Raw genomic sequence first — 22500 nt, 5'->3', positions numbered from 1 at the left:
CAAGAAATTGTGCCAAAACCACAATCCTGTATATAATCTAGGCAACTTCTACATTTACAGCAGTCACTGTACACAGGAAAGTATAGAGGCTCTTACAGTGCTGGTATATAGTGTGGTTCCTGGTAGTTGTGACCTGGATTCCTCTGTGGCTGGGCCTGGACGTAGTTCGGAGGGCATCAGTAGGGCTGGAGGTATAGGTGATCTCGGTGGTAGTGACGGTGGTGGACGGGGGCTTTGCAGTGGTCTTGGTCACTGTAGTGGGAATCTGCTCTGTAGCAGATGACTTGGTCCGTGGTGGTAAAGTTGCTTGAGTGGTCGTAGTCGGTGCTGCTAAAAGACACAATAGGGATGGAGTACAGATTCATATATTAATAACTGCAATGTATCCATAAAAATCAGAAGCCATTGAGTTTCAATCCCCCTCCTACACAAAGCCCACGAGCATCGATCACCCTCCTACACAAAGCCAACGAGCCCCGATCCCCCTACATAAAGCCCACAGGCCCAGATCCCCTTCCTCCACAAAGCCAGTGAGCCCCCAATCCCCCTCCTACACAAAGCCCATGAGCCTCGATCCCCCTCCTACACAAAGCCCACGAGCCTCGATCCCTCTCGTCCACAAAGCCCACTGGCCCTGATCCCCCCCTACACAAAGCCCACTAGCCTCAATTCCCCTCCTACACAAAGCCCACGAGCCTCGATCCCTCTCGTCCACAAAGCCCACAGGCCCCGATCCCCCCTCCTCCACAAAGCCCACGAGCCCCGATCCCCCTACATAAAGCCCACAGGCCCAGATCCCCTTCCTCCACAAAGCCAGTGAGCCCCAATCCCCCTCCTACACAAAGCCCATGAGCCTCGATCCCCCCCCTACACAAAGCCCATGAGCCTCGATCCCTCTTGTCCACAAAGCCCACAGGCCCCACTCCCCCCTCCTACACAACGCCCACGAGCCCCTATCCCCCTACATAAAGTCCACAGGCCACGATCCCCTTCCTCCACAAAGCCAGTGAGCCCCGATCCCCTCCCTACACAAAGCCCACAGGCCCAGGATTCCCCCCCTACACAAAGCCCACAGGCTCCGGATCCCCCCTCCTACACAAAGTCGACAGGCCCCGGATCCCCTCTCCTACACAAAGCCCACAAGCCCCGATTCCCCTACATAAAGCCCACAGGCCACGATCCCCTTCCTCCACAAAGCCATTGAGCCCCGATTTCCCCCCCTACAAAAAGCCCACAGGCCCCGGATCCCACCTCCTACAAAGCCCACGAGCCCCGAGCCCCGAGCCCCCTGCATAAAGCCCACAGGCCCCGATCCCCCTCCTACACAAAGCCCATGAGCCCCGATCCCCCTACACAAAGCCCACAGGCCATGATCCCCTTCCTCCACAAAGCCAGTGAGCCCCGATCCCCCTCCTACACAAAGCCCACCGGCCCCGGATCCCCCCCTCCTACACAAAGCCCACCGGCCCCGGATCCCCCCTCTTTCACAAAGCCCACGAGTCCCAATCCCCTCTACATAAAGCCCACAGGCCCCAATCCCCTCTACATAAAGCCCACAGGCCCCGATCCCCTTCCTCCACAAAGCCAGTGAGCCCCGATCCCCCTCGTATGCAAAGCTCGCGATTCCTGATCCCCCCTCACACAGCAGGTTTCCTTCCCTTGCCTATAACACGGCCAATACCCAGCAATATAGAATATGGTCCCCGATGCTTTACCCCCTTCCATTATTGTCTCTTACGTTTCCCACAGCTCCTCATATCCGGACCCAACTCCACGCCGTCGGCACAGGCACATGTGTACTTGGGAGAGTGGACAGAAATCTGAGGGGCTGCCAGGCACAGGTACTCGCACCCCCCATTCGGTAGAGGCCCCAGGTTACAGGCGTTTACAGCTGGAAAACATGAAGTCATGGAATGGTCACTGAGAACCAAGAAGTGGCGGGAATATTTCTGGGCTTACACATGGAGATTCCCAGCCCCTGGCATTAAATTGTACCTTTCGGTTGCTTTAACTGATGAACAACGACAATATCATGAGGATTGTTGAGATTTTCGGCCAGGACATAAATATCTTTCCCTGTCAACCTGTTGGCGCTAAAGATGGCTTCATTCTCCAGATCCGTCCAAAACACTTTATCCTGGAAATCGAACAGGGGGGGAATTAAAAAAGGTGAATTACAAATCTGTAGATTTAGGGTCTGACTTATCATTTGCATTTTTTTCTTTAGGTCCCTTTCCTTTATTTTGTCTTGTGGTATTCTATTTTTTTTTTTTCCTCCACGTGGTTCATGAATTTTGCACAAATTTTTTAAAAAATATATATAATTTTCATTTTTGGATTTGGCCTTTGTTTTTGGGACATTTTAGAGCAAAAAGTCACATTTTCTGCTAAGATTATATATATATATATATATATATATATATATATATATATATATATATATATATATATATATATATATATATATATATATATATATATTTATTTATTTTTTTTTTAAGTATATAAAATCACTCCTGGGGCGTAACTGGAGTACACTTGTGCAAAAACATTGCAACTTTTGATGAATCAGCTGAAAATATCTGGAAAAAGGCAAACGTCATTTGCAGTGGAATGAAAACAAAAATGAGAGAACATCTAAAAATACTAAGAAAAAGTGACAAATGTAAAGAAAAATAAGGAGCAAATAAAAAAAAACTAGGAAAAAAGCAACAAAAAAAACTACATGAAAAAGGCTCAAAAGAAGCGGGACTTTTAGAATTTTATTACCGTACTTTACTGCGTCTTTTCAAAATACACATTAAACATCAGATCACGAGGGGCTCAACTAGAGTTCGGATAGAGTCCACCGTCCCTCTTCACTATACGACCGCAGTGAGGAGGAGGTTGAATTTGGTGGACAACCCCTGTAAAGTCCATGGGACTGATGCATACGGCCAAGTGCCGTGAGGTCCACAAATCACCCATTTGTTTTTCAAACGTTTTTATTGGTATTTTCAATTTTAAACAGGTAGAAATGAGAGAAAGGGGAAGGAAATAAACATAGGGTAGGGAAAAGGAAAGGAATCCCCAAGTGAAATGGGGAATGAAATATCAGGCATTAGAAAACAGACCATAAATTCCGTGAGCTCTAATATTACAAAATAAAAGGCTTTCACCTCGAAAACTGCCAGACCAAACGGGTGACTGAGCTTTTCCTCTGAGAAGATGAGCAGCTTCCGGTTGGAGCCATTAAAGTCGACGCTGGAGAGGGTATGGAGCTTCGAGTCCACCCAATACAAACGGTGGACCAGCACATCTAGGGAAAGAAGATGGAATCCTTAGTGATGGAGCACAGAAGCCTCAAGTCATCATGGATGCTGAAACAAGACGACGTTGCCGTAAATATAAGCATCGCCACCAAAAATTGTTTAGATTGGAGAAATGACTCTAAAGACTTGAGATGAGTCGGCCGGAGGTGGCAGATCCCGATTGCTGACCGATGTACCGTCACCTACCTAACGTGATCCCATTGGGCCACTCAATTTCATCAGAAACCAGCACCTGGCGGTCGCCCCCATTCAACCCGGCCTTTTCGATCTTAGCGGGGTCTCCCCAGTCCGACCAGAACATGAACCTAAAAGTGAGCGAGCACAAATACAAATTTAAAAAAACAACCAATGTAATAAGATATATGAAATGCAGCCACGTCTGGACTGAAAGATAAATTATATGACTTGGACTGTGCGTCTGACCATTGGGACTCCTCCAAAAGGATCCCAAGATCAGAGCTCTACAACCGCAATCTTTGGGGTTCCCAGTGTTCGGACCCCCCAGCAATAATAAATGTATTCCTTATTTTATCCCCTTTTCACAGGATATTACTCCCAAAAATCATAAGTAAGGCATTTTATGCATCCTTTCCTCTTCATACTAGAGCTCACCCTGATGTAGGGTCGACCGCAATGGCCCTTGGGTCCCCCAGGCTTTGGTTAAAGAGCGTTTTCCGTTTGCAGCCATCGGCGGTAGCGACAGTAATGGTCTTATTTCCAGAATCTGTCCAGTAAATGTTTTTGTGGATCCAGTCTACAGCGAGACCCTCGGGGGAGTGAAGATGACTGTTAACCAAGACTACGTGTTCTGCGGGGTCTGCGGCACGATCTAGAGGAGCACTGCAAAAACCAAAAAAAAAATGGCGATAGCAGTGACAATCAGATGTGTCTTGTTATGAATAGTTTTTGAAAGAAAGCAGCCATGTTTTTCTAATTCTGGACAACCCATTTATTTTTTAAATACATCTTTTATGGGGCGAGTGCTCCATTTGTCTGGTACACAGCTCCAAATCCTCTCCGTCTCTTCACGCTGATAAAGGTTTTTTCGGGTCTACTTTTATAATTCCACAATTCTTTCTGCCTGCAGCTGCCGATACGGGGAGCTCAGAACTATTGATTTCAATGGGAGTTGCACAAGATGGTTTTAAAAAAAAAAATGGCATCAAAAGTCACAAGTGTGACCCCAAACCCAGAAGTGAATATGCGCTCACCTGAAAATTTTGCGATGGAAAAGGTCACACCAGTAAATCTTTTTGCTGATCACTTCTACATCCAAAGACACAACATTTTTTAATTGTGAGGCGAGACGTGAGTAATCTCTGCGGACCAGATCAATCTGCCGAAGTTCATGGCGGTTTGTGAAAATAAGATATGGGCTCTGGCCTGTAGGACACACAAAGTAATGCACAAACTCTTACAGAAAGTCGTGGCCAGATGCTCAATGTATGGATAAGGGATTACTTTGTACACACAATGCTCATCCAAACGCACACAAATATAAAATAATTATTTATAATTTATTTTATTTTTTTTATTTATTAGAATTTCTGCAGATTCATCTCTAAAATAATATAAAATTTATATTTGTATATATAGATTCATAATTTCTAAATTAATGAATGAGAAATATATATATAAATATATATATTTTTTTAATTTTAAAGATCGGTGAATCTGCACAAATTCTAAATTTATTTGATGCAACTGAATTTATCATGTAAAGGATGTTATTTACTTTCTGGGGAGACAATTGAGCCTAATATATGTAGGGCACAGAAAAAAATAAAAAAAAATGATAAATACATATGTAGTGAAATATGTATTGGTATGGATGTATGACCAGCAGTAATTAACATCATCCTGAGAATGCAGCTCTCACAAAGGTCATGACCTATGTTATCCTGAGCAGGCAGTCTTCAGTCTCACCCCAAAACATAATGTATTCATTGGTAAAAAAGCCAGGATCCAGTCACCAACCAAGGATTAGAATATTAACCTGAGAAGCTGGTCAAGAAATTTGACCTTCAGATTGACTCTATAAATTAGGCCTTTACACATAGAAAGCTGTTTACAGATTGAGCCCAGCTGATGTGAGCCGTTCCATATTCATCCCCCCCTCAGGGAGCAGAATGCCGGACTGCAAAGTTTAGATATTTCTGTAAGTTTTCTCTTTTTTTATTTTACTACTGTTTTTGATTATTTGTATGTCACTTTTTATTTTCATATTTGTATATCTTTTATTGTAAGCACTGTACCTTTTCTATTAAAGCTTAAAACTTTAATAGGTTTGAACCTTGTATGCTCTAAAGAATCGATAGCCTTAGAGTGTGTGACCCTGCTGATTGGCAGACAGTAGCAGTAGTATTTCCGGGACTCATCGCCTGTGTATTCAGTGAGTGGTGGCAGCATGTATGAGCTGGTGTGTGGCCTGTGTCGGTGTGTGATTTATGCTCCCATTGCAGCATAGGACAGAGGCTGAATGCTGGACTGAGAGCGGAGAGATAGATTAACCTTTGCAGGCGCAACCCCCAGTCACATGATGAGAAGCAGGTACGTGACAAGATCTATATTATGTACACACTGTTAGAGCATATTATGGAGTTATTAACAATAACGTAACAGGGCATACTGGGAGTTGTAGTTTGCGGTGTCTGACCCTCACATAGTACTTGACTCATTGCCATTGATGCTATTCCCTCCAGGATCCAAGCCTTTTTTTTTTTACTCCATTACATCTAGTAAACACGGCCCGAGTTGTTTGCTCGTAAATAATTCACTTGATGTAGCGCAGTTTCTCGCTTGTTCCCGATGCTCACCTGCTGCTTTGCACGTCTTCGTCACACTGTCCATCTGAAATCCTTCGTAACATTCACACTTATAGTCTCCTTTATAATTTACGCAGATCTGGCTGCAGGCGTCCGGGTTCTCACATTCGTCAATATCTGAAAATCAAACATACAATTCAAATATGGGAACGTGCAATGAATAGTAAAACACGAATTACCAATGTTGGGGTGCCAAGAATAAAATTATAGGGGGCGAATAGAGAAAAGTTTTTTTTTCAGTAAGAGGACCTCTCCAACATATGGCTGTGCCTGGTACTGCAGCCCAGGCCCATATAAAAATATGACGATAATCCGTAATACCAGAGATGGCCCATGGACAAGAAGTGGCGCTGCTTCCGGAAAAAAAACTAAGTTTCTAATCTCAGACACAATGCCTCCAGTTCTAATCCATGAGCTATCAAAATGTGGCCCCTGAGCGCTGATCTCCGCCAAGGAGCAAAAGACGGGAACAGATTCAGTTAAAGAGGTAGATACTTGCCATAAATACTTAATTTATCTTGGAAACGCCGCTGTTCTCCTGAATCCGGCATAGTTTTTCTTTTGTTCATGCTCTTCTCCATTCCGGAGATATTGCCCCTTCTTCTCTGTATATACCGTAAATCTAGTCATTATATCCAACTGGGTGTGGTCCTCAGGAAGATATCCTAGAAAAGAGTGGAGGGCCACGCCCAGTTGGCTACAAGGACTAGATTTAGATACAGAGAAGAGGGGCCATATCTCCGAATCGGACAGGCGCAGGAACAAAAGAAAAACTACACCGGATTCAGGAAAACAGCGGCTTTTACACCAGGTGAAAAAATTACATATTTATTGCAAGTGACTACCTTAAAGAGAACCCGTCTCCTCTCCTGACATGTTTGTCTTAGTAAATAATTACATCTCCCAGAACTGTTTATTGGGAAATACAATAATATTTTCTAAAATGGATGAGCTGTGAGGGGCGAAAAAAAAAAACTCAACTAAACCGAAAACAAATGATAAAAGTTAGCAGAATATAGACTTCCCATATTGTTTGTGATGTCTGCAGAATGTTCTGTAACTTTTCCCATTTTCATCTGGTAGATATTGGGGGGCACGGTATAGCCATGAAGAGAGGGTCTATCCCTAACTGTACCTCAGGAGACCTGCTAAGCAAACACTGGGGCATATGAGAGCTTGGGCCAGGATCAAAATAGACTTTCAGAAAAGAAAAAACAGGCAGAGTCCTCCGTTCCTGCCAAATGCTTTCTTTGCTCTGAATGGAATCTCTTGTGGAGCAGTCGCCCAGCTGCGGAGACCCTTATTGCAATAGAATGGGAAGGGGGTTGGGGGGTTCAATCAGTTCTTATCTCCCTACCCTTTCCTGGAGATAAGACCTCAGACTGAAAACCTTCCTGCCTGCAAGACAGAGGTCAAGCCTAGTACAGAAGTCTATCAAAACTATAAGTGCCTGTGTGCATACCATGTGTAACGTGCCTGTGTGCATACCATGTGTAACGTGTGTGTGTGTGTGTGTATGTGTAACGTGTGTGTGTAACATGTGAGTATGTATAATGTGTGTGTGTGTGTGTGTGTAACGTGTGATTATGTGTAACGTTTGTGTGTATATGTGTAACGTGTATGTGTGTGTATATGTGTGTGTATATGTGTAACGTGTGTGTGTGTGTGTGTAGCATGTGAGTATGTATAATGTGTGTGTATGCATGTATAACGTGTGTGTGTGTAACGTGTGAGTATGTATAACGTTTGTGTGTGTATATGTGTAACATGTGTGAGTATGTATAACGTGTGTGTATGTGTAACGTGTGAGTATGTGTAACGTGTGTATATGAGTAACGTGTGTATGTGTAACGTGTGAGTATGTGTAACGTGTGTGTGTGAGTATGTATAACGTGTGTATATGAGTAACGTGTGTATGTGTAACGTGTGTATGTGTAACGTGTGAGTATGTATAACGTGTGTGTGTACATTCAGGCAGGAGAAAAACTAAAGTACACACTCGTCGAATTCTATGGTCTAACGTATCAGGACTTATTAAACATCTAATCCTTACGTGGTCTTAAAATTAAGTCAATAAAAACAAAAAATTACAATGTGTCATTATTTATCAGTCTGTGAAAAATTAAAGTACACCCCTTGCAGAAGCAGAAAACCAAGTAATGGTTGTCTGTGTGACCATCAGTCTCTCGCATCGTTCTGGAGACATTTTGACCCATTCTTCTTTATTTTGTAAGGAGGGCACAGCTCCCTAGAGTTCACACCACTGTATTTCAGCTGCTGAGGTCTAAACTTTCAGGTCATTACAAGCCCCTACCAAAATGCTTTTGTTTTTCAGCCATTCTGATATAGATTTGTTGGTACACTTGGGATAATTGTCGTGAGCATGACCACATTTCAGCCAGGCTTTAACTTTTGGCTATATTGTCTCAAGGTACCGTCACACTTAGCGACGCTGCAGCGATACCGACAACGATCCGGATCGCTGCAGCGTCGCTGTTTGGTCGCTGGAGAGCTGTCACACAGACCGTTCTCCAGCGACCAACGATCCCGAGGTCCCCGGTAACCAGGGTAAACATCGGGTAACTAAGCGCAGGGCCGCGCTTAGTAACCCGATGTTTACCCTGGTTACCAGCGTAAAAAAACAAACACTACATACTTACATTCAGCTGTCTGTCCCTTGCCGTCTGCTTCCTGCACTGACTGCTGGCCGTAAAGTGAAAGCAGAGCACAGCCACAGCGGTGACGTCACCACTGTGTGACTCACCGCTGTGCTGTGCTTTCACTTTCACTTTACGGCCAGCAGTCAGTGCAGGAAGCAGACGGCAAGGGACAGACAGCTGAATGTAAGTATGTACTGTTTGTTTTTTTACGCTGGTAACCAGGGTAAACATCGGGTTACTAAGCGCGGCCCTGCGCTTAGTTACCCGATGTTTACCCTGGTTACCAGTGAAGACATCGCTGAATCGGTGTCACACACGCCGATTCAGCGATGTCAGCGGGAGATCCAGCGACCAAATAAAGTTCTGGACTTTCTTCCCCGACCAGCGACAGCACAGCAGGATTCTGATCGCTGCTGCCTGTCACACTGGACGATATCGCTAGCGAGGACGCTGCAACGTCACGGATCGCTAGCGATATCGTCTAGTGTGACGGTACCTTCACATTTGACTCTGCAGACAATGAACTCCTTTGTATCCCACAGGGTGCTCAGGTCCTGTGGCTGCGAAACAATCCTAAATCATCACCCATCCACCTCTGTGCTTGATAGTTAGCATGAGATGTTTGGCCATAATGCCCTGCACCAGGGTTACTGTACAGATATATGGTATTTGATTTTTGCCAAACATCTCCACTCTGGTCTCGTCAGTCCAAAGGACATTGTTCCAGGAGTCATGTGGTTTGTTCAGATGCAACTTTGCAAATTGTAGCCATGCTGCCATGTTCTTTTTAGAAGAAAAAAAACAACAATTCTTGTTCTGCCATTTTCTAATTGTTTGGCCATGAACTTGAACATTTACCATGCTGACTGAATCCTTTAGGGTTTGAGCTGTGGCTCTTGGGTTTCTTGTAATTTATCTAAACAATGCTTGCTCTGGCCTTCGGGGTGAATTTGGTGGGATGTCCACTCCTGGAAAGATCATCAACAGTATTGAAGGTTTTCCACTTGTGATTAATCTCTCACTGTAAAATGATGGATTCCAGGTTGTATTTGTGTCTGTTAGTGGTCCCTACTGACCATGGGCACATAATCCATGCACCCCCTCTCAGGAGTGAAAAATCGCAGATGGCGATCTCGACGGCCATTTTCCTGAAGCCGAGTTCGCATCTCGGCTGCAGGAAAATGGCCGCTGCAATCTCCATCTGCGCACGCGCGGCATCCCGCGGCCATTTTCCTGAAGCCCCGGGAAGCCGAGAAGAACCATCTGCGCACGTGCGGCCTCACAAAGATGGCCGCGCCCACCGATAAACGGCTGAATAGCGCAGATCGCGCTATTTTCCTTGAAGCTGCGCAGTGGATTCGCCACTTGGACATGCGCACACCACTACGCCACCAACGGAGATCTGGGGGAGAAACAGCGCTGTCGCCACGCCCACCTGACCAGACCAGCGTGAGTGACAGCCCAAAACGGCGACTTTACAAAGGTATTTCGGCAGCATAGGTAGGGAATAAAGGCTCCAAAATACACTAATGTAAAGCACAGCTCTGCCCCTATTTAACGCTATTTTTAGCTCTTCTTGAAAAAAACGGGTGACAGGTTCCCTTTAAGAACAGAGGGAAGGAATCAGTTTAGAGATAGGTCGCCGCTCATGTGCCAGTGCTGTATGCTTCCGTTTCTCAGGATCAAAATTGCCTACAGGCAAATGGATTGAGGCCAATAAATCCGTCACTTACCTCCACAAGTTTTCTTGTCAATTAACTTGTAGCCTGTGGGGCAGTCACATTCATGTCCCACCTTTAGGTCCTTGCAGATGTGCGAACAGCCGCCATTATTTGTTAAGCACTCGTTGATACCTAAGAAACGACAGAGTCTGTGAACAGTGAAGCATGAGGCATAGGGTCCATTTCTAAGGGCCAAAAATGGGGAAATGAGCGTTCATAAGTGCATTCGTGTGCTGTAGTTTATATTAGTTAATGATTGGCTGCAGCGGTGAGGTTCCCGATCACTAAGCTCAGAGGTGATACTGATGTAGACGATGCAGGCCGTTGACCTTACTGGCTGTAGAGGTTGTGTGTCCTTTAGTCGTGAGGTCACCGCTGCAGCCAATCAGAAAGAAAAAGTAGCATTTTAATCCGATGCAGAGCAGTGGAGGAAAGAAAGTTTGATAAATTTTGGAGTCCGAACACAGCCTTCAGGCTTCCAGCCTATGGAAAGGGATACAAAACGCTTGAGACAATTTACTAATCCGGTCTAATTTTTTTTTTTTAGACTGAGAAATCTTGGCTCCTTTAAAGAATAACTAAACTTTTTTTTTTGTTAAACAGAGGGTGTATGGGAATTGTCCTGTCTGAGTACAGCAGTGGGGAGCAGAGCTGCTCAGACAGGGAAAGTCCTGTACACTGGCTGTTTGAGTATAGTGTAGAGATTTTTGCTGAGCAGCAGTTGAAAGCAGCTGCAAAAGGAGCATTGACTGAGCATCTGCAGCATGGTGTTTGGGAGAGTAGAAAGTCAGAACTTTGCAATGCCTGAAGGATAGAGTAACTGGCACTTAGCCTGAGCTTTTTTAGGATTATTTCACTGTGCAGGGACACCTCAATGATCAGAAAAATGGTAACATCCAGATGTCAGCTTATCCATACGTTTCCAGGAGGATTAATGAAAGAACAACACAATCTAGATTTCTAAGAAAAGTTGTCCCAGAATTAAATTTTGTGGGCGACGCAATTATTAAAATAGATGTGTCAGGAGAGATGACCAATGTAGTCTTTGCTGTGTGTTTGATAGGGATAGCCCTGACTGTCTGGTGCGGCCCCCATCGGGCTTCTCCAGGCCTCAACTGACTGACAGGTCTCTCCCTTTGAGAAAACTGTCAATCACATGAATCGAGGAAGGTTATTGGACTAGTTGATGCCAGTAGTTTGGGCGGCACGAGTCTAATGACAGGTTCCCTTAATGTGTAAATCCGTGTTCGCAGTCAGTAATTCCCACATACTGCATGTAGGTCGTTGCGATATTTGAAGCTCCGCGGTCTGAGCTCAGGGAGCCGAAAAGCAGAAATCCTGAAGTTTTGTTTGCTCTATTAAAGCTTAATGAGAACGGGGATCCAGATTTACAGAAAATCAACACATCACTATTACGTGAGGTTTGCCTGGTCTGTAACTGATATCCAGGGCGGCTGCTGCAGGATCCAACCACGGCTCATATGGAAGTGTCAGACGTCCGAGGTCTGTACAATCGGTTCAGAAACTCACCGCACTCCTTCAGAGGTTCATCAGACCAGTCCCGGCAGTCCTGACGAGAGTCGCACACTTTCCGAACGTCGATACATTCTCCGCTTTTGCACTGAAACGTCCCTTCTGCATCGCACGGCGCTTCCACTGCTGCAAGGGGAAATCAGTATTACCGTTACAATACAACTCCGCGAGTTGTTAAATTTTGCCCAATTTCACAAAAACTAAGACTAACTTTTCCACCCTAATGTGACGAGATCAACGTCGAGCTACGATGTCCTATAATAAGGAATGTGGTTGCGTTGCGACATGCAAGTGACTGCGACCTCAATATAATTGTCACCAAACCACCAATTCTGCCGAGTTTCAAGGTGACCGCATTCTCCACCGGCCCCGATGGGGACAGGGGTCTGTTAACGGCCACGTAATACGATGGCTGCAGCGCCGGGTGGGGTGCAGAGAGGCCGATTGACATCATTGGAAGCAAACGGTGCAACATTTTTAACTAAACCGAATTGGGGAAATTATTTTTGGCCCCAAATACTTGAATTTAGGCTAAAATAAAAAAAAAAAAGTCCCCAGCAATGGACAACCTCTTAAAGGACCCCATCCTTGCTCATCTATCAGTGCAAATGTTGGATTACCAGTGCGACATCCGGTCTCATCGCTGCGATCAAGGCAATCTGGGACTCCATTACACTGATACATCCCATAGACACAGGACCCATCTCCACACTGAAACTCATCTGGTCGGCAGGACACGAGGGCTGCGAGAGCAGAAAAGTGCAGATCGCTGTCATTTATAACCAGAATCTTGCCGATCACTTTCCCTCTAGAGATAATACTCACGGCAATCCTTTTCATCGGACTTGTCCTTGCAGTCCTGGTCGCCGTCGCACCTCCAGCTCAGGTGGACACATTTGCCATTGCCGCATCTGAACTCCTGGGCGCCGCACAGTGTGACCGCCTGCGGCTGACTTTTCAGCCCGCACCGATCCTCCGACTCATCTGACTGGTCCGCACAGTCGGCCTGTCCATCACATACCCACTTTTCGGGGATGCACACCCCCTTTCCGCAGCGGAACTGTCCCGATTTACAAGTGACTAAGGCGCAATCCTCTTCATCGCTGCCGTCGCCGCAGCTATCGACGCCGTCGCACACGAAGCTCGCAGACACGCAGAACTTATTGCTGCACTGGAACTCGCCGCGCGGGCAACCTGCAAAATAGAGAGGAGAGCATCTTCACACATGACGGATTTGGGCAACTTTTTTTTTTTCCCCTGCAGTAAAATTGCTGTGTATAATGTGCAGCAAATCGCTGCTTTTTTTTAGTAAAGTTAGCCTTATGCACCAAAAACATTAACAAAGAAAAATGCTGTTTTTTTTTTTGCACTTTGGATTTCATCATTTTTTTAAAAAAATCCATAGCGTGTCAATTTTTTTCAGATTTTTTTCACCCATAGAAAGCAATGACAATCAGTTAAAAAAAAAAAAATGTATATTATTATTTATTGTTATAGTAATAATAATATACATTTTTTTTAACTGATTGGATATCATTTAAAAAAAAAAAATCCATAGCATGTCAATTTTTTTTTCACCCATAGAAAGCAATGACATTGACATATGACATTTCATAGCTTTGCCGATATTATAGAAAAAAAAAAATATAGCATAAATATTAAAAATATTAGCAAATACTGCCATTTAGAAATTTAGTATAGTTCTTCAGGTTCACTGTCACTTACCCCATGTGCAGGGCATTGCAGTAACCTAGGTATCCATGGTTCTGACCATTAATATAGTGATAGACGGATTTTAGTGGTTGTAACCATGGATACCTAATCTACCGCAATGCCCTACATGGGGAAAGGGGAATAGCGAATCTGAAGAACTATACTAAAATTTCCATGTGGAGGTATTTACTAATAATAAAATACTACATACTGCTACTACTACTTAGATGGGAATAACCCTTTAAATTTCCCCATAGTATTTTTTTGGGAGAGATAAATTAAATAGCTAAAAAAAAAAAAAATGATATGAGCATAATTGTGCCTCCTCCTTATAACTATGCCCCTCTTTTTTTTATGCCAGAACTAAAGTTTAATTTGGGAATTCATGATGTATTCCTACTGCCGGCAAATGTCGTCTGATTAAGCAACACATGATTCAGGCAGAAGCCACAACCCGGAAATAATTCAACTTAGAAGCTCAGTGATGTAATTTTTCCAAGAAGTTACTGATATGACATCCAATGCCTCCTCTTCTGATCACGCGCTGGATATTAACCTCTGAACATTATTTTTATGCTAAATATTGCAAATTCTAGTCAAACGCACTTTAAAAGGGATCTTGAATAGAGGGAAGCTGCAAATACCAGTCGCGGCCTGTGCACATGAGTGGCGCTATTCTTAACAATAATACAAAATCTCTACTCTCATCCAAATACTTAAATGGGGGGGAAAAGAAAGGTAATTTTTCAGTATTCGATCTGGTGTCCCTGATTTTAGACATTGATGTGGTTACACAAGACTCCAATTATTTTTCTTCCTTCTCCATAAATGTCTATTTCCGTAAGAGATCAGGTGGAATAGTCGGCACCCGGAGAGAGAAATGTTCTCATTAAAAACAGAAGGATTTATTAAAGGTCGCTGAATAGACGAGCGATTTCTTTGAAGAAACTCACCCAAAGAGGAGTCCAAAGGGCAAACAAAAAGTAGCAAAGGGGCTCCATAGAGCAGAGGTCCCCAACTCCAGTCCTCAAGGCCCACCAACAGGTCATGTTTTCAGGATTTCCTTTGCATTGCACAGGTGATGCAATTATTACCTGGGCAAGACTAAGGAAATCCTGAAAACATGACCTGTTGGTGGGCCTTGAGGACTGGAGTTGGGGACCCCTGCCAGAGGATAAATCCTGAAGGGCTTTTCCCCCAATTTTTCCAGTTTTAACCAAAAAAAACTTTCTTATAGAAAACACAGCTCAGCCTTAATATACACACTTGACAAGAGATGCTCTTTAAGCTCAGAATGTAAATTCTCTCATCCGTCAATTATGCAAATCACATTCAGATCAACGTGTGATCAGATTCTCTCGTCGTCGGAGATGATAAAAGAAAAAAAAAAAAAAAGGTCTCCATCTTCTCCAAACTGTCAGTGCATGGAAATCGGACTGCACTCAGATGTCATCAGAGTACCGTCCGATAGAGTCCACCACGGACCCATTGACTTTCAAGGCAGAGTGCAATCCGAATATCGGATCAAACTCGGGCACGCAGGGATTTCTTCCTGTACATTGTGGTCCAGGTGTGATACAACGTTTTATGGCCAGTACTAGGACCGATAATACGGCCGTCCCCACGAGCCCTTAGAGCGGCAAATCCATGCCAGCGCTCTATTGACTACACCACAACTATCCAGACAGCACCATAGACCTCAGCTTCCTGCCTGTTATAGGGCGGCCACAGAACAGACTGTCTGCATCTATGGCAGGCAACGAACTGGAAGAAACTTGTACTTTGTCCTTCCTCACAGGATATTCTCTAATTCTCCTGCCATAATGACACCGCTTATGATCTCAATGGTGTATTTTTGGCAATCTCCACGGCTCACAAGCCATATAAAAACAGCTACAAATCAATAGTAAGCCGCCCTCGTCATACGCTTCCACCTCTCGCTGCAGCAGTTTATCGATTTTTTGCAAACTTTGGAACATCCACAACGATAAAAATAAATTTGTAGGAGAAACGTGACACACCCTGCACCGCACTATCCAGATAACGCTGCTCATTAGTCTAGGCTCCATTATGCCGGCTTTCCTCACAAGCAATTTATATAGAGCGTGAAGCAACCAAAAAAGTGACTATTAGAAAATTGTCAGCAGGTTATGATCATTTGCAGAAATACTTTGCTGCTAAAACCAGTGAAGCTAATCCTATAACCGACAACACCGTCTACAATAAAGCGGTCTGTGACCTGGGACTGTCCGGCCTGCGGTTGTTATAACATGCAGACATCGGGGACAGATAAAGCCGTGCGCCAAAACGTGCGTCGGGGCTGAAGTCATTGCAGCAGGGGAGGACTTTATAAGGGTATGTTTCCATCACTCATATATGTATACATTGCTTGCTATTCTATTACTGTTGGACTGTTATTTTAGAGCGATATACAGTACATTTTCTCAAATAAAGTTGATACTTTTATATACATTGGTCTATTTGAGGGTTTATTACCTTTTGTTTTTGCCCTTTCTCCTCTTTGCGTAGGGTGAAATCAGCAGTGATAATGGCCGTAAAATCTGTACAATGCACTTTGCAAATTTTGCTGCAATTTGGCTGCAAATTTGCAGCACAAAAGTTTACCCCGTCTGGACATGCCCACCCGTTGAGCACAAGCCAAAAATCAGCAAAGATATGACCCTCGGGAAGCTTTATTCTGCATTATTTGGTGGATCTGTGGGATTTTATCTGTATCCTATGCACTTCAATGATCTAAATATGTGGATAAATAGTATTTTGGATTTTACTTCTACCAAGCTGTGAATCCGGATTTGTCCAATTGATGAATTTCTATCAGTGAGGTCATGCTCCGGCCACAAGTTGCCGCCCCATTAAATGGACAATTGCTTTGAAATTTGTCGAGCAGTGTGTCAAGAGTGCCAGAAGGCTGTGAAGTTTCTAGGGAGTTAAGTGACTGAAGATGGAGTTATGATGGGTAGAGATTTTATGCCGAAGGTGAAGAATATCAAAGGGCCTAGGAGGACAAGCGACACTATCAATCCTCAGCAGTTTGAGTTCTGCAAGCCAATATACTCCAGGATTTGGATATTTCTGGAAAAGTTTAAACAGATGATCCCAATAAGATAATTCATTTCTTTGTGATGGTAAATTTAAGGATTGAATGTTGTACAAAGACACGGCACTCTGTGAGAAAGTGAGAATTGGTGCTCAAGTAGGGAATCCAACCGATAACCAATTTGTAACAATAACTTGGCACTCGCATCAGTTGTAAGGTGAAGTTTGTTGGGTTTTATTGCACGACCAGACACAGATTCAATGGTTGGTTAAAAGTTTTCGGTCCTAGGTGGACCTTCTTCAGAACAATTCCAATTTATCTGGGTTGCTGGTTTAGAACATATACGGTAAATAGAAGGAAGAGGCACCTTCTGGGTTAAAGCTGTGAGGCGTTGCAATATATAGGTGTAGGGGCTCTTGGAGTGCTATGCCGCTAAGGAGTGCTGTGGCCCATATTCGGAATGAAGAGATGTAGCGTGGGTGGCGCGCGTCCTCTCTGGCGGCACTACGCCACCCACGGTACATCTCTTCATTCCGAATATGGGCCACAGCACTCCTTAGCGGCATAGCACGCCAAGAGCCCCTACACAAACTTCACCTTACAACTGATGTGAGTGCCAAGTTATTGTTACAAATTGGTAAATTTAAAGAAGCACTAGAGCATCTGAAGAAGCAAGTCCTGCGAAACAGATTTTTGGTTCCTGGGTTGGCGGAAAACGAGTTCTGCACCATTCAGTTATTTATCAAGGATGGTACAGATCCGAAATAGCGGCAACAGACCCGATCGTTTTGGAAGTAATGCATTTCCCCATGTTAGAAGGAGAACAGCTTTGTGACTTAAGAACTCAAGACACAGAAAGACGTTTGGAATAAATTAATTTATTCGTGTTCTAAAAAACAGCATATTAGAAATCGACGGCACATCTTCTGTACACACAGTGCTGCCGAAAACCTTATGCAAGCTTAAAATTCATCGCACCGAATCAACGAGCATTTTTCTCATCGGTCGGGAGTTTTGACGGCCTATTTAGAGTCAGAAATGAGCATGCGTACGAACACTCTTTTCCAGATTACTGGTCAATCAAAATGGTCATTTGAGAGCAACCTTCATTTTAATTTTTTAATAAAATTAATATTACCTATGAAAATAAACAACTTTTTTTTTTATATACTGAGCATCTTACGCAGAGGAGTCCTTGTGGTCTCACAATAATCGGAATTTATTTTACAGGAAACTTTCTTACTGGCCAGGAAGGCGATAGCTCTCAGATGGATGGCGGACAGAACTCCTACTTTATCTCAATGGAAAAAAAAATAGTTAACATGGTAATTCCTTATGAAATTGGGCACCTATAGACTTGAATGGAGGAGTCATCGGATTTATAGAAGAAACTAGTGCATGCTAGTAATAAGGTTGTGTGAATGAGTCCTTAGGGAACTATTCAGCACAAAATTTATATAAGACGAAAAAAAAACTGTATACAAATGTGTTTTCATAAAGCCGAGCTGCAATACCGGTCACAGCCTGTGCACAAGAGTGGCGCCATATTTGGAAAAAGAAAACAAAACACATATACGGTGTCTACTCTCATTCAACCGCTTAAAAGAAAAAAATAAAAGAGTAAGTTTAAGATATAACAATCTGGTGTCTGTGATCTCAAACTTTTTCGGCGACAAATTATTTTTCTTCCTCCTCCTCAAAATGTCTATTTCCACAAGAGATAGTGTGGAATAGTCTGTACCCAGAGAAAGGAATGTTCTAATTAAACATGAGGATTTATAATCATTCCCAGAAAGTGAAGGTCGCTGAATAGCCGACAAGCAAATTCTTTGAAAAAAAATCTCACAGCAAGAGGAGACCAAAGAATAAACAAAAGTAACAAGGAGGCTTCATAGATAAGAAATCCTGAAGACCTTTCTTTTGTCCAAGTTCCTTGTTTTCACACACAATGAAACAGTAGAGGCATTTACACTGCAAGATAATCATGAATAAGCGTTGATAAAAAATGCTCGCTTTATGATTATCCTGCCATGTAAACAGGCTACGGATCACCTGAAGAATAAGGGTACCGTCACACAGTGGCATTTTGATCGCTACGACGGCACGATCCGTGACGCTCCAGCATCGTAACAATATCGCTCCAGCGTCGTAGACTGCTGTCACACTTTGCAATGTACGACGCTGGAGCGATAATTTCATGACGTATGTGCGATGTAGAAGCCGTTGGTTACTATGCGCACATCGTATACAATATCGTGCACACCTTTGTTACACCATGCGATCATGCCGCCACAGCGGGACACTAGACGACGAAAGAAAGTTTCAAATGATCTGCTACGACGTACGATTCTCAGCGGGGTCCCTGATCGCAGGAGCGTGTCAGACACTGCGATATCGTAACTACATCGCTCGAACGTCACGAATCGTGCCGTCGTAGCGATCAAAATTGCACTGTGTGACGGTACCCTAAGTAAAGTGCTCGTTAAATTATTTTTTTAAACAGCATAAAGATCATCATTTACTTTGGTCTCTTTGTATTTCAACGACCACCGATAGGTAAAAGTTTACAGATCTGTGGTCGTAAAGTGCCACCAGCCGGTCCGTCTACGGACCCAAACTGACAAGGACTAAAGGTACCTTCACACATAACGATATTGTTAACGATATCGTTGCTATTTGTGACGTAGCAACGATATCGTTAATGAAATCGTTCTGTGTGACAGCGACCAACGATCAGGCCCCTGCTGGGAGATCGTTGGTCGCTGAATAAAGTCCAGAACTTTATTTCGTCGCTGGACTCCCTGGAGACATCGCTGGATCGGCGTGTGTGACACCGATCCAGCGATGTCTTCACTGGTAACCAGGGTAAACATCGGGTAACTAAGCGCAGGGCCGCGCTTAGTAACCCGATGTTTACCCTGGTTACCATCCTAAAAGTAAAAAAAAAAACAAACAGTACATACTTACCTACAGCTGTCTGTCCTCCAGCGCTGCGCTCTGCACTCCTCCTGTACTGGCTGTGAGCCGGAAAGCAGAGCGGTGACGTCACCGCTCTGCTTTCCGGCTCCCAGCCAGTACAGGAGGAGAGCAGAGAAGCAGAGCGCAGCGCTGGAGGACAGACGGCTGTAGGTAAGTATGTACAGTTTGTTTTTTTTTACTTTTAGGATGGTAACCAGGGTAAACATCGGGTTACTAAGCGCGGCCCTGCGCTTAGTTACCCGATGTTTACCCTGGTTACCGGCATCGTTGGTCGCTGGAGAGCGGTCTGTGTGACAGCTCTCCAGCGACGCTGCAGCGATTCGGATCGTTGTCGGTATCGCTGCAGCGTCGCTAAATGTGAAGGGGCCTTAAAGCGAGTGAATCTCCATCCATGGTGGACAATATGGGGTCATTTGGAAGTGGGCCCAGGGTTGACAATTTGCAGATAAGATCTGTGGTGTCCTGAATATAGCTGGGTGTGCGCCTCACCAAGGGTTTCAGAATGTCCTCCACCCAGCCCGAGATATTATCAGCTAATGTCCCAATACCAGAGATGATTGTCCTCCAAGGATTACCTTCTTTATGCATTTTAGGTAAAGGTACCGTCACACTCAGCGACGCTGCAGCGATATAGACAACGAGCCGATCGCTGGAGCGTCGCTGTTTAGGTCGCTGTAGAGACGTCGAACACAGCAACTCCAGAACGATGCAGGAGCGATCCAGTGACGTAACGGCGACTCACTTATCGTTGTCGCTGGTTGTTAGCTCCATGTAAGACATTGCTGGCGTCGTTGCTTTTGATGTCAAACATGACGATACACGTCGACCTGACGACCAAATAAAGTTCTGGACTTCTAGCTCCGACCAGCGATATCACAGCGGGATCCAGATCGCTGCTGCGTGTCAAACACAACGATATCGCTATCCAGGACGCTGCAACGTCACGAATCGCTGTCATTCTCGTTGTAAAGTTGCTGAGTGTGACGGTACATTAACATGTAGAAGGTACCTGTTGGGGGTTTGTCTGGTATTAGGTCCAGTAGTGAGGATGACGTAGAGTCAAGCCCACCGATGATACGTGTTTTATGGATGATGAGTTGGTGATGTAAGGCTGTAGCACAGCGCAGTAATTCATTTGTCGACCTCACATGTGGCCAGACGTTATGCACCGGGGGCAATGGGACTGAATGAGAAACAGAAAAACCCAAATTCAATTAAGTCGTGTGTCTTGTACTTTTTTCCATATAGTGCAGATCATAGATTATATAAATGATATGTATAAATCTTTCAAATAGGACAGCTGGTGAGTAACAGACATGGAAGCAAATCCTCTGGAAATAATGCAAAAACTCAAAGATGAATTTTTAGAACCTTGCCAAGTATTTCCTCTTATTGTGGACCTTCTAAAAAGAAAACCTTGAAACGCGTCACACCTCTCACCTTTAGGTAGATCCTGCAGACCGTAAGCTGCATCAGAAATGTCTGGAACTGGGAACTTGTTTTTGCCCTCAGCCAAATCAGGTGTCCATGTGTATTTTCAAGACGGGAGTAACAGCCATCAACCAAATGACCATTGGTCCATCCGCTAGTAAATGCATACGGCCAACATAAGATGCCAGGGATCAGATGCAATATGAAGAAGCTAGCCAGCGGCTCCATCACAGGGTAAATCGTAATTACGCACTGGGAGGAACTTGTACTTCTAGGGTGCCAGCACCATGTCCTTGGCCACATTGGTCTAACCCTTGTGGCATATCGACACTGCTTAGGATCTCAACGTTGTATTACGATAATTTGCAGAAATACTTTCCTGCTAAACTGGTGAAGCTAATCATGTCAGGTACAACGGTCTACAATAAAATGGTCACCGACCTGGGACTCTCTGGCTTGCGGTTGTTAGAGCATGCTGGGAGTTGTAGTTTTAGAACAAATGAAGGGTCCCAGGTTAAGACTAAATGACTTTAGAGGATAAAGTGCAATACCGCATTACTACCTATTAGCCAGATTGGAGAATGCTTAGAAAAGAGCATCCGTGCATTGTCCAGTTTACATATTTAGAGGCAAGTCTTGTAATGCTTCACTTTGCCTGCGGAGGTGCTGCAGAGGAATTGAACACATGATTGTTGTGGAGTCACCAATCAGAAAAACAATACTGACAGTCACATGATCCAAATAAGGATCATTTCTTAATACCCAACCGTGAATGTGGTGTAAAATGTGATAAATCTGTCTGGTCTAACTGCCACTATCTGGGGAATATTTCGGTTAGCCCCATGTAAGGGTGAGGTGACCTGTGGCTTTTAAGTGAGCATCAGAGAGCTACATAGAAGCCAATCTGCATTTTTTTAATGGCCTGTTTAGACATGGCCATTAACACAGAACTATTGTTCTCGGCAGCACATGTTCACGGGACAATGTGCTGCAGAGAACGATTTTTTTTTAAACAAACTTAAAAATCATTACATTTAATGAGCGAGTGTTTTGCCGGTCAGTTAATGGGAATAGGTTTTCCTAGTGTGATGGAAATGTATATATATTTCATATAGATCTCACTTGCATATAAACTCATATATACTCACAGTTAATATATACACTATAATCAATTGCTTAAAATGGCTGACAAACTGATATAAGCCAGACAGACTGTTTGGGGCTTTCCAGGGAAAAGCGGAACAGCACCAGATGTACTAAGTGATGATC

The 22500-nt window shown here is 44.0% G+C and overlaps 1 protein-coding gene across 3 annotated transcripts in view; it reads right to left on the bottom strand.

The window, feature by feature from the left end:
- LRP8 (LDL receptor related protein 8) overlaps positions 1-22500 on the bottom strand; it is a 175630-nt gene that overhangs the window by 6218 nt on the left and 146912 nt on the right. For 2 of the 3 annotated variants that reach the window (XM_069737883.1, XM_069737885.1), the window contains 12 exons: positions 12876-13244; positions 12671-12793; positions 12048-12176; positions 10530-10649; positions 6128-6253; positions 4523-4694; positions 3924-4151; positions 3498-3616; positions 3159-3298; positions 1996-2137; positions 1739-1891; positions 97-330 (listed from right to left, as the gene is read on the bottom strand). In XM_069737883.1, the coding sequence (XP_069593984.1) occupies positions 97-330; positions 1739-1891; positions 1996-2137; positions 3159-3298; positions 3498-3616; positions 3924-4151; positions 4523-4694; positions 6128-6253; positions 10530-10649; positions 12048-12176; positions 12671-12793; positions 12876-13244 (2055 nt within the window). The remainder of the gene's footprint in view (positions 1-96; positions 331-1738; positions 1892-1995; positions 2138-3158; positions 3299-3497; positions 3617-3923; positions 4152-4522; positions 4695-6127; positions 6254-10529; positions 10650-12047; positions 12177-12670; positions 12794-12875; positions 13245-22500) is intronic. The other variant, XM_069737884.1, reaches the window with a different exon arrangement.

Source organism: Ranitomeya imitator, chromosome 8, assembly GCF_032444005.1.
Source record: "Ranitomeya imitator isolate aRanImi1 chromosome 8, aRanImi1.pri, whole genome shotgun sequence".
Taxonomy (NCBI): Eukaryota; Metazoa; Chordata; class Amphibia; order Anura; family Dendrobatidae; genus Ranitomeya; species Ranitomeya imitator.
The sequence above is the reverse complement of the archived record's forward strand: the minus strand, read 5'-3'. Positions and strand labels throughout refer to the sequence as shown.